Source organism: Pempheris klunzingeri, chromosome 10 (assembly GCF_042242105.1).
Source record: "Pempheris klunzingeri isolate RE-2024b chromosome 10, fPemKlu1.hap1, whole genome shotgun sequence".
NCBI lineage: Eukaryota > Metazoa > Chordata > Actinopteri > Acropomatiformes > Pempheridae > Pempheris > Pempheris klunzingeri.
In genome coordinates, this window is record NC_092021.1 from 26,540,689 (window position 1) to 26,551,967 (window position 11,279).

General features: G+C 47.9%; 1 protein-coding gene across 4 annotated transcripts; it reads left to right on the plus strand.

Moving 5' to 3' along the window:
• The first annotated feature begins 1,270 nt into the window (after window positions 1–1,270).
• Window positions 1,271–10,533, plus strand: prkag3b (protein kinase, AMP-activated, gamma 3b non-catalytic subunit). 4 transcript variants are annotated; one of them, XR_011585187.1, is made up of 15 exons: window positions 1,271–1,479; window positions 3,465–3,525; window positions 3,627–3,775; window positions 3,864–3,945; window positions 4,857–4,915; window positions 5,005–5,050; window positions 5,130–5,184; window positions 5,543–5,669; window positions 5,785–5,950; window positions 6,506–6,543; window positions 6,892–7,038; window positions 7,501–7,594; window positions 7,681–8,227; window positions 9,796–9,857; window positions 9,935–10,533. XR_011585187.1 is itself a non-coding variant. In XM_070838571.1 (14 exons), exons 1-13 carry the CDS (start codon window positions 1,462–1,464, stop codon window positions 8,193–8,195), a joined length of 1,557 nt encoding a protein of 518 aa, XP_070694672.1. In that variant the 5' UTR covers window positions 1,271–1,461; the 3' UTR covers window positions 8,196–8,227; window positions 9,796–10,533. The 4 variants fall into 4 exon arrangements, 3 of the variants coding, with proteins under 3 accessions (XP_070694672.1, XP_070694674.1, XP_070694673.1); XM_070838571.1 differs by having other exon boundaries at window positions 9,796–10,533; XM_070838573.1 differs by lacking the exon at window positions 7,681–8,227.
• The last annotated feature ends 746 nt before the right edge of the window (window positions 10,534–11,279 follow it).

Here is an 11,279-nt window from a genome sequence, read left to right on the forward strand (position 1 = left end):
TAAAGGTTATGGCAATAAGTTAGAATTTGTGGCCTTATAAAGCAGTTGGCCGACGGAAACAGGGTCACGTTTGAACTGCACACACACACACAGAGTGTAAGCGAAGTGTGTGTGAGGACACAGAAACCAGGCTGTGGAGCTCTGACTGTGTGTCGGGACTGTAAGCAGTTAAACACTATAAATATCTGAGCTCCTGTCTGAGCAGCAGTGTCAGGAGCTGCACCAGAAACCAGAGTTTCTAAACTCTGAAGAAAGAAAAATCAGCTGGAACAAGTCGGTGAAGTTTCACCACCAGAAGGTAGTTTTCTGTGCTGAGCGCAGTATTTAAATAATGTGTGTGTTTGTCTGGTCTGTTGTTGTGATTTAAGAGGGCAACAGTAAGAACTAGACTAACTGGGTTTGTAAGCTGTGTCTGGAAGATCTTATATTTAGCAGTCTGCAGATCAGTCGTGGTGAATTTAAAGTTTGCATGTAAACAAAGAGCTTTGAGAAGGAGGGGAGTGTCTGTTCGGTGTCTCCAGAAATAGTAGTAGACATGTAGTGGCCTGCTGAAACTGTATCGCCTCCGACAGCAGAGCTGACGGAGACTTACAGCTGCACTGCTCTCATTTTTAAAATCTTTTTGTTAACAAGTGATGCTCAGTGGAGCTCCAGTTATCTCTGAGTCTATAGAAGTGGGCGGAGCCAGCGTGACGTCACCAGCTGCTGTTTTGAAGCCTCTAGTTTGGCTTCACAGGCGTCGCCATCTTGTTTTTTGGAGCCAGAAGAGATGCCTCTTCCTGCTGTGCTGAAGAAGACAGTAAACTAGAGACTGAGAGCAGAAACTGTTCACTGAGCTGATAAATCATTTCCTCATTGACTTCCATCCAATCAGACTTCTGTTTGGAGCTGGTGGAGTCGCCCCCTGCTGGACACTAGAAGTTATCACCAGACTCAGAACATTTTAGTGTCTTTTAGCTCTATTTTTCTTCTTTCAGTTCGTTCTTCCAGCTCTCATCGACCTCGGTTTCTGTCCGATAGTAACCAAAGAGTTAATACTGTATGGTATCATCAGCATATAATCAAAGATATCAGCTAATGATCAGTGCTTGGATTGATTTCCTGTCGTCCATTAGTGTTTTCACAGGAGCATGTCTATCTTCAGCCCCCAGCTCTCCCTGCACGTGTCCCCTCCCACTGCCCCCCCTCCCTGTGAATGCCACAGGCCTCCCACCCCCCAGTCCAGATATAGACCCCAGTCTTTCCCAGACATTCAGACCCGGCTGGCTGGAGCTGGACAGCGCTGCGCAGACTCCCTTGTCTCCCCCCTTCCTCCCCCCCCTCACCATGGCCGGACTTCCCTCCTTCAGCTGACATGGCAGCAGGTCCCGTCAGGTGTCCTGGTCGGACAGACCGAGGCTTCTAGTCCAGGGTGTCCCCGCTCACCCACACAGGCAGGAGAGCTGCTGCTCCTCCCCAGCTATGGAGCCTCTCGGAGAGGTAAGGCCCTCTGCTGACCCCCCCCCCCCCCTCCTGCAGGCCGTCTGCTTGTGTTGGTAACAGAAAAGTCTTAGTGTGTGTTTGGACGTGACTTTGTAACTGAGAAGCTGCAAAAGAGAAACAGTGAGGAGACTTTTACCTTCTGTCCTCTTTACTTCCCTCTGTTTCCCTTCTGAACTAACAGCCTGAGTGCACACTGATATGATTTAACCTGCTGCTGGTCAACATCTTCAGGTCAGGACAGAGGCACTGAAGCTGTTAATCTGAGGGAACAGACACCAGGAGGTTGTTTTCATCATTCTGCTAATTAAATGTCCCATATTTTCTATTTACCACAAGAACTTTTTAATGTTAATCTTGTTTGCTGCTGAACTCTGAGTTTATAGATGCACTTTAACCCACAGCAGACACGTGTGAACTCTGGCTCAGCACACCAACCAACCAAGTGTCCAGAAACACGATCCTGATGACGGATTAGTTGTAGAAATATTGCGCCCATAAAACCAGGGATTATCTGCATCGAAGCTGAGCGCTCCTGTTTTAAGGTCAAGCTGTGAACAAAACAGTTTCACAGCAGAGACGCTGTGGACACACTGATCGGTCCAGCTGCTTCTGTCCAAACAATCACTCCTCAAGTTCATCATAGCAACACTGGACAACAGAGCTGCAGCCACTTCCTCCTCTCTGTCCCTGGTAACTCCCAGGCATGCTGGAAGTTGTAGTCTTTAAATGCTAACATGCTAACAACATGCTGATGTTCAGCAGATGTTCACCATCTTAGTTTAGCGTGATAAAACGAGCTGATGAGCCATAAGCACTGCCTGAGCAGGGGCTGATGGGAGTGCTTTGCATGTATTTGAACAATGCTTCATCCTCAGGGGAGCCAGAATGTGTGCAGCACATTTAATGGCCGTTTATCTAAAAGTTGTTGAGACATTTCACTCAAAACCACAAATGCCAACCTCGAGGGGCTGTGAGGGGATCATGAAAGTCATTAAGATTCATCCTCTGGGGACCACGATTGAAAGCAAGCTTTCAACAGTTGTTGAGATATTTCAATGTCCGGCCAGTTTAACGTAGTATTTTCTGATATTCTGAATATTTTACTGGTTCTTTACCAACATAACTTACTAACAGTTTTATATCCTATCAGTCACCTTCAGTAGGAACCAGCTTCTTCTACCGTGTCAGCTGAGATGTGAAACACTGAAAGGACGAGTCGCCCACAATAGTCCACCTCTGAGGAGCCGTCTGACTGGGCTCAGACCCCCTGGGGCAGGACTTCCTCCCTTCCTTCGGTCCCGTTGAGGAAAGCTTCACGAGTCACCTGATCGTTTTCGTGGACTAGAGCTTGCTTGAATTCCAGGTTTAATAGATGGGCCGTAGTTGTCGACAGCAGCTCTCCGCTCGCTCTGCACGTCGGGCTCTGACTGATTCCTCCCCTCCAAGCTGACGTCCACCAGCAGGTTCCTGGCTCGCTGCCAAGACCTGCACCATCTAAAGCGGACACTAACAGCTGCTTCACCTCCAGCAAACCCTCAGGGTGCATCTGGACAGGCCTGACCGACCCAGTGCAAACTGTCCAACAGCACAAAGGGACTCAGAGGAAGTGTTTCATCTTACTTTAGAGTTAAGTGATGTGATAAACATCCATTTCCACAAACGTGGCTTTAGCCTGGAGCACGGAGACCTTTGGCCGGTGGAGGCCCTCTGAAGCTGTGGGTCCTGGAGAAGTAGAGGACGGGACACTGTGGTGTAAAGAGCAGTTAGTTTACAGCTCAACAGCTGAACCGAGTGAGTGCAGCAGCAGCTCAGATGTCCAACGTCCATCAAGATGAAATGACATTATCTATCCACAGGAGCAGTCAGATGGATCCACGTAGAGCCTCCATGGCCACCAAACATGGACGGTGATCACGGCACAGCTGTTTGTGCAGTTAACTCAGTCTTCACAGAGTAAACTGGTGATGTGCTTCCTCCCTCAGGTCCCCTTATTTGAAATGGACGAGGAAGAGGAAGAGGATGTTCTGTCAATGAAAAGCAGAGGTAAAGAAGACGTGGAGATGCCGTCTCTCCACACATCACTCGTCTCTGTTGCCACTCCTGTATGTGACATGTTCCACGTGTTCCCACGTCTTTATTTTTAGGTGCCTGTACATATGCGGCCCACGGTCATGTGACCCCTGCAGGCCCAGACCCCGACATGTTCATATACATGAACTTCATGAAGAGTCACTGCTGCTACGACGCCATCCCCACCAGCTCCAAACTGGTCATCTTTGACACGACGCTGCAAGTATGGGACCCTTGTTGGGCTCATTGTTCTCCCACAGATGCAGTATTGTGTTGTAGCTAATAAAAAGCGCTGCGTGTGTTTGTGCCAGGTGAAGAAGGCGTTCTTTGCTCTGGTGGCGAACGGAGTGAGGGCAGCGCCCCTGTGGGACAACAAGCTGAAATGTTTTGTGGGTGAGCGATAATCCATCTGTGTGTCCTGCATGCTCACGGTACAGGAGGGTTTCTCCACAGCTTAAAACACGTTGAGCAGCACGGGTCTTATTAGGGAACCTGTTGAGGTTTGGCCGTGAAACCAGCTCAACAGTCCTCCAGGCCTGGCGGAGCTACTTCCTGTATGATGGATGCTGGCGTGCCATTGGCTGATAGGTGTGTGACCTACTTTGGGTCTGTAGCCACAGTTTTGGAGCCGAGGTCTGGGGCTCAGGTTTCCTCGCTGTGGGTAGGTGGTTTCAAATGATCCCGACCCAGTTTGTGTGCTAACATTTAGAGGAAAGAAGGTCAACTACAAGCTGTAAGTGTTGTATTACACAGCGCCGCTCACTGAACACACACAGCTGGTCACCGGACCAGGTCTGTGGGTGCTCATGTCCTGCCGGTAATTAGGACGCTAACGACCTGCAACACGTGTGTTAACATGTCCGTCAGTTTGGGTGAACGGATTCAACCCCAAAGACACAAAATGCCCAGTGGGGTCAAAGTTCTTCTTACACTAAATAGTTCTGTATGTCAGAGCTAAATAAAGTGTGGCTGAGGAACGGTTACATGTAGGATGTATCTGTTCATGTTAAACTACGTTTGAAAAACCTTCAGTCAGGTTTAGGCAGCAGCCAATCACACACACACACACACACACACACACACACAGGTCACTGCTGTCTCTGTTATGTGTGGAAACAGTATTTATAAATTGTAAGGTTTAGAGGTAAGATTATATCTGTTCGTAACACTGCAAACATGTCGTCATGTGAAGAACAGCTCTGCTCTCCATTAGATGTACTGTGTTACTGCTGCTGAGCACTGATAAAGGTGTGTGTGTGTGTGTGTGTGTGTGTGTGTGTGTGTGTGTGTGTGTGTGTGTGCAGGTATGCTGACCATCACTGACTTCATCAACATCCTCCACCGGTATTACAAGTCTCCTCTGGTGAGCTGTGGTCCCTCCTGAGCGGTGTCTCTCCCTCCTGTGAGGCCTTTCAGTGTCCGACCATCACTCCCTGTTTGTTTTGTCTGCAGGTTCAGATCTATGAGCTGGAAGAACACAAGATAGAGACGTGGAGAGGTCGGTGCCTTCAGCGGGGATTCACAGAATGATTCCTTTAAAAATGTGGTTAACAGCTTGTGTGTGTGTGTCTGGACAGAGATCTATCTGGAGTACTCCATCAACAGACTGATCAGCATCACTCCTGAGTCCAGGTCGGCATCAGTCATCACACCTCTCACTATGCACTCACTCCACTCTGGTCAATTATTAAAAGTATAGTGAGAGTTATCGTCCCACAATGCATCACGGTAGTGCACTACTAACTCACCGCTGTCTACCATCATGCATTGCACAGAAAGAAGACATCGTGTCTCAAAGTATTGATGGATATTTGTGGATGAGCTCGCTGTATGGTCACCGTAAACATCGCCATGGTTACGCTCCATCATTTCAAATGCAGTATTCAAAGGAGGTCACCTCAGATACTGTATTAGTACCGCTGGTTAACATGTGATGTATGGTGCTTCACTACTTCAGTGGTCTAACATGTGGTTCATGTGCTCTTCTCAGTCTCTTTGAAGCCATCTACTCTCTGCTGAAGAATAAGATACACCGGCTGCCCGTCATCGACCCGGCGTCGGGGAACGTCCTCCACATCCTCACCCACAAACGCATCCTCAAGTTCCTCCACATCTTCGTAAGACTGGATGATTGGATAGAAACTGAGTAGATGACACTGCAGGTGTTGGTCTGTAGGATTGTTTTCTTTCCTAGTATGATTACTAGTATGATTGTGCCCCCCCCCCCTGCAGGGATCTATGATTCCTAAACCCAGGTTTCTTCAGAAGCGGATCAACCAGGTGGAGATCGGTACCTTCAGGCACATCGCCACAGTCCAGGAGTCGGCGTCTGTCTACGACGCCCTGAGCATCTTTGTGGAGAGGAGAGTGTCCGCTCTGCCGGTGGTCAACGACAAAGGTAGTCTGACACCTGCTGGTCTGACCCCCCAGGAAGAAAGGCTTTTTAGGCTTTTCCTGCTACATGAACCTCTGATCTGCAGCCCCCCGCCCCTCTCTGTCAGTCTGTCTGGCCCAGGGTCTGAGGACACTGGGGCTCAGCCCAGACCTCTGTGGGGGGGCTCTTACATGTTAAAGCCTAAAACATATCATGTGTCTAGCTAACCCCTATTTTCAGTGATGCTGTTTGTGAAGCTTTAGTCATCTCCAGATGATGTGTGACGTCCTCTAACGTCTTCATCTCTGTTTTACAAGCTCAGCACTCCGTTTGGGAATTTACGGCCTGCAGCCCCCAGTTACCTGACGTGACACCAGTTTATGTATTAGAGGCACATAAATGGAGGGTTTCATTCCAAAACCCTTTACATCCATTTTATTACTTTACAATCATGAACTTGATGTCCAGCAGTCAATAATAAACAGAGGAGTCCTTCTGATCAACATCAAGTTTCCAGCAGACGAGGTGACTCCTGCTGTATCTGTAGCTCCGTCTGTAAATCTGTCTGTGTGTCTGCAGGTAAAGTGGTGGCGCTGTACTCCAGGTTTGATGTCATTGTAAGTTCATTTCACACATCCTGCATCACTGCAACTTAGCTAGCTATGAATAAGTAATAAACAGTGTGATTCTGGCTGATCACATAGGGAGTTAGTACAATCTAGTGTGAAAACCAAGTTTACAAAGGTTAAATGAACTGACTCTGTTCTTCATGCTTTGAGGAAACTGTTTTAATCCACAACATCGAGTCCACAGGAATAAAAGACAAAAGGCCCAATGGTTTATTAGCAGTAAACAGTGGACTCAGAGTGGCTGCTCATTTAAAACCAAGAGTTAAACTCACTGAACATCTGTGATGTCAGGCCTGTCGGCATTAAATCAGCAGTACTGTCCCCCCCCCCCATCAGAACCTGGCAGCTCAGAAAAACTACAACAACCTGAACATGACGATGCGGGAGGCGGTCGCCTCCAGAGCCTGCTGCGTGGAGGGAGTCCTCAAGTGTTACCCTCATGAAACACTAGAGACCGTCATCGACCGCATCGCCAGGGCTGAGGTAACACACTCACACACACACACACACACACACACACTCACACACACACACACTCACACACACACTCACACACACACACCTGTAGGACAGATAGTTCCTGACAGAATCACTGTTTCCTCCAGTGAAGCTCAGGTGTCACTGGACAATAATAACGAGACTCTTTGGACATGAAGATGATGATTTTGACTGATGCCCTCCTCCAACCTCCCCGACCCCCCAGCTAATGGCTCAGTGTGGACTTATAAGATGGGGGAGGCCAGTTAGCCGCCACAAAGCACATTTATTTGGATTCAGTTACGTAACTGCACCTGAATTTAAGAGCAAGTCTTCAAAAACCCATTCCTGCTTTTCCAGGTTCTGATAAACAAAGACTGTCTGACTTCTCCTCTGCCTTTAAGGCTTTAACCTTTTGTAAAGTGACTTTCAGTGACGCTCTCTAAACAGGATGTGTTTCTCTGGCAGGTGCATCGCTTGGTGTTGGTGGACGGTGACGATGTGGTGCGAGGGATCGTCTCTCTGTCTGACCTCCTACAAGCGCTGGTCCTCACCCCCGCAGGTATTGATGCACTGTGCTCCTAACGCCAACCCTCCATTCATCCCTCGCTCTTTCTCTCAGTCCGTCCGTCCTCCGATCCTCTAAAGCTTCCAGCTGGTTCCGTGCTCCCATCGACCCTCCTCCTCCTCACAGAACTCTTCTTCGTCCGACCTTTCCTCCTCCTCAGCACGGCGGCCGTCTTTGGTCTCAGCTTCTGAAATATTCTGGTGAAGTTCCACCTTGTACCCCCCCCCCTCATGAAACAACCTACAGCTGGAGGCCGTCTGCTCCTCAAAGATCAACCTCTGACATCTTAATCTTAACTCTTGCTGTGATCATCCAACCTTCTGCTCCTTCAGCTCCGACCAGCGTCTTTACATTTCCTCCAAAACTCTCATTTGAACCATCAAACAAAATGCTCACAGATGCATCGTGGGAAATAAAGCAAAGCTCCACCAGCCATCGTCGACTAACCACCTTCTGCTTCCACTGCTGGACGCTCCAACATTTAAAGCAGCTCAGTCACCTCCACCACAATCCTCTCATCCTACCCACCACCCAACAGTTTTATCGTCTGACTCCAGCCCTCCACGCCGTCTTCATGCTGCAGATCCTCCTCTGAAGCACCAGAACCTGTTAGCCAACACGTCCCAGGTAGGAGGCCCAGCCTGAGCTGCTGGGGGGGGGCTGCCTGTCCGAGCTTGCATCATAGCGTTTCCTTTAAATCACCGCAAGGTCTCGCCGCTGCTTGTTGTGGTCCTTCTCTAGATTCTCCAAAAGGCCAGTGCTCGTGTAGCCATGGCGTCTGTCTCAGATGGAGCTGATTCTGTTTACAGAACGCATGTGCTGCACGGTGGTTCAGTGGTTAGTGATGCTCGTTAGCTGGCCTGGTGAACGCTGCACTGGTTCTGAAGTACGTTCTGCACTGAACCACGACCAGCTGTTACAGACGCTGTAGTTCACACAGTGAAATCCTTTATTTGTGAGCAGCTAGTGGCTGCAGTGGTAGAATGGTTCAGTACAGGACGTCCACCCAGGAGATCAATGTGTGAGTCCATGTGAGGTCTGCTGTCCACCTGTAGACTCACAAATTAAACTTATAGACTTCAGCTTTCTTTTATTATCAGTTTTCAGAGGTTAGCTTTAGGACAAGACGATGGTTTGGGTGAAATAATAAGTCTAATAGTCACATTAATCACAAAATATACTCTTTCCAGCATCAGAAGTCAGAAACAGAAAAACACACCCAGTTAGATTTATAGTTTAGAGATCATTCAGCACTTAAGACTCATTTTCTGCTGACAAATGTGAGAATCTGAGCTTTAAGTCTCCTCGTATGTAACCTGCGTACCTGCAGGACTGTTGATCATTTGTTCTTTTTTAATACAAATGTGTCATTTATAGTTTTTTTTGCTGTCAATTCTTATTCTTATAAAAAAGAAAATCAGAATCAGCCGAGATAATTATTAGAATCAGTGCATCTCTACATTCATCACTTCAGCAGTGAGAGACACTGAGATGTGATTCCCTCTTCTGTCATCTGGAGATTCACGCTGACGGGAGTCGGCATCGGTGTCGGACTGATTTGGTTCAGTTGCCCCCCCGTCCGGCTGTCAGAGGGGGCTCTGCTCTCCTGACATGTCAGAGTAACAGACCACCTCTGGCTTCTTCCTGTTCCTGCACATTTTGTCATTTCAGCCAAACTGAACTAACAACAAGGTTGATTCCAGCTCTGAGACGGTTTGACCAGCCGTCCCAGAATGATACCAGTTTTTAAGACGTCTCATCCACGTCGCTGTGAAACTCCTCTGCTGACGAGGACCAAGTGATATGACTGAAAGCTCAGGAGCAGCTGCTCAGTGGACCTGTGGTGAGATGTGTGAGGCTGCAGACTTCACAGACCAGCTTGTGTCTCAGCATGTCAGTGCAGTGTGCTGCATTTCATCATACCAGATGCACCCTGAACACAAGCTGCCATCTTGGAGGGGGGGGGTATTTGTCCAAGTGGGGTGTGTAGTCCAACAGTGTGAACATGATGCAGTTTGTGGTTCCTCTGATATGATGTGATGGTGGCTGTGACCGCCTGTAGCATCACACCGTGAGCTCACATCCTCCAACACTGACCAGATTCTAGACCATCTGTTGTGAGAAGATTTGGGCAACTGAAAGGCACTTTGGATCAAGTTTCCCTCTTGTTCATGTTCTCATTTCATCTTTTCCAGATGTTTTTGAGGGACAGCGCTGTCAGGACTGAGGAGAACAAGCTGGAGACTGGTGACGTAAAGTGAGTTAGTTAGTGGAGCGGTGAACACTTTCCCAGTAACACTGATGTTCCCCCTAACGAGGACCTTTATTCCCAAGTGATGCTGCTCAGTGGTCGCTGACAGAAAAGACTGTTTGTGTTGAACTGCATCATGGGAGAGCGTTGAACCGATGAAGCACATCCAGAGACGTCAGAACCGAGCTGGACTACAGCATCAGACTGAGGTTCTTTTCAGAGCTGTATCACTTTTTGTAAACGCTCACTGTGACGGAGAATAAACCACTGTGTCGTTCTGACGTCTGAAGTTTTGTAACGAGGGAACTTAGCTGTGCCGAAGAACACCTGAAGGATACTGAGCCGTCTGATGTGGGACAGATGCTGCATCACAACAAGGGTGGAGCCCGATCATTAGCCTGCTGATATCTGCTGTTAATTAGTGCTAATGTTGTGGTTTATTTTTGTAAAAGGGTAAAAATGGAGTGAAAGAATGAGGTAATGAAAACTTAGACTTAGACTTTATTGATGATGAATGAAACACGACAATGTTGTGATGCTGGATAGAAAAAGGCAATAATGAACAATAGAGTGATGTCATTTTATATTTTGGCAGTAATCAGAAGTTTATATCAGTTTAACATCTTCATCTTCATCAAAGTCACCAAATTCACTTTATCTGTTGTGTTTTTTCCCACCTGGAAACAGAAAAACAGTAAAGAAATAAAAAACAAACACATATGTTTGTGTATATATTTGAATGTGTGTGTATATGTGTGTGTGTGTGTGTGTGTGTGTCTGTGTGTGTGTGTGTGTGTGTGTGTGTGTGTGTGTGTGTGTGTGTGCCGGCAGGTGATTGGACAGGTGATGTGATGTGCAGCTGACTGTCTGCTGATCCTCTCTGACTGATGAGGTGTGACCGCTCTGTTTACCAGGGGTGGATTTGTTAACTCTGCCTCCTTCATACATCCTGGTCACATGGTTACCAGTTTACACACACACACACACACACACACACACACACACACTGACCAATGATCAGATTGGCACCAATAATACAATCAATACTACTGCTGCTTTAACATTACTTACAACACTACTACCCTGCTCCTAAATAGAAAAGAAGGTGGAGCATCATGAGAACCATGAACAGACCAAAGTGTCTAACAGTAACAGTAATAATAGTAATAATAACAGTAACAGTGTCTGTGGTGACTCTGAAGCGTCCAGCCGGTGAAGAACCAGGAGGCGGCCCTCCATCAGCCACATGCTCCCTCTGCTTTACAGCTTCATCCTCTGAGCAAACACCTCAGCCGCCAATCAGCTGACAGGCTGTTATTCACCGCAGACTCTGACTCTGTCTGAGCCGACTCTCGCCCACAGACGCAGCCGAGCGTGTCCACCTGCCGATGAGTGACGCCGACTCCTGAACGCCCAGATGGATCCCAA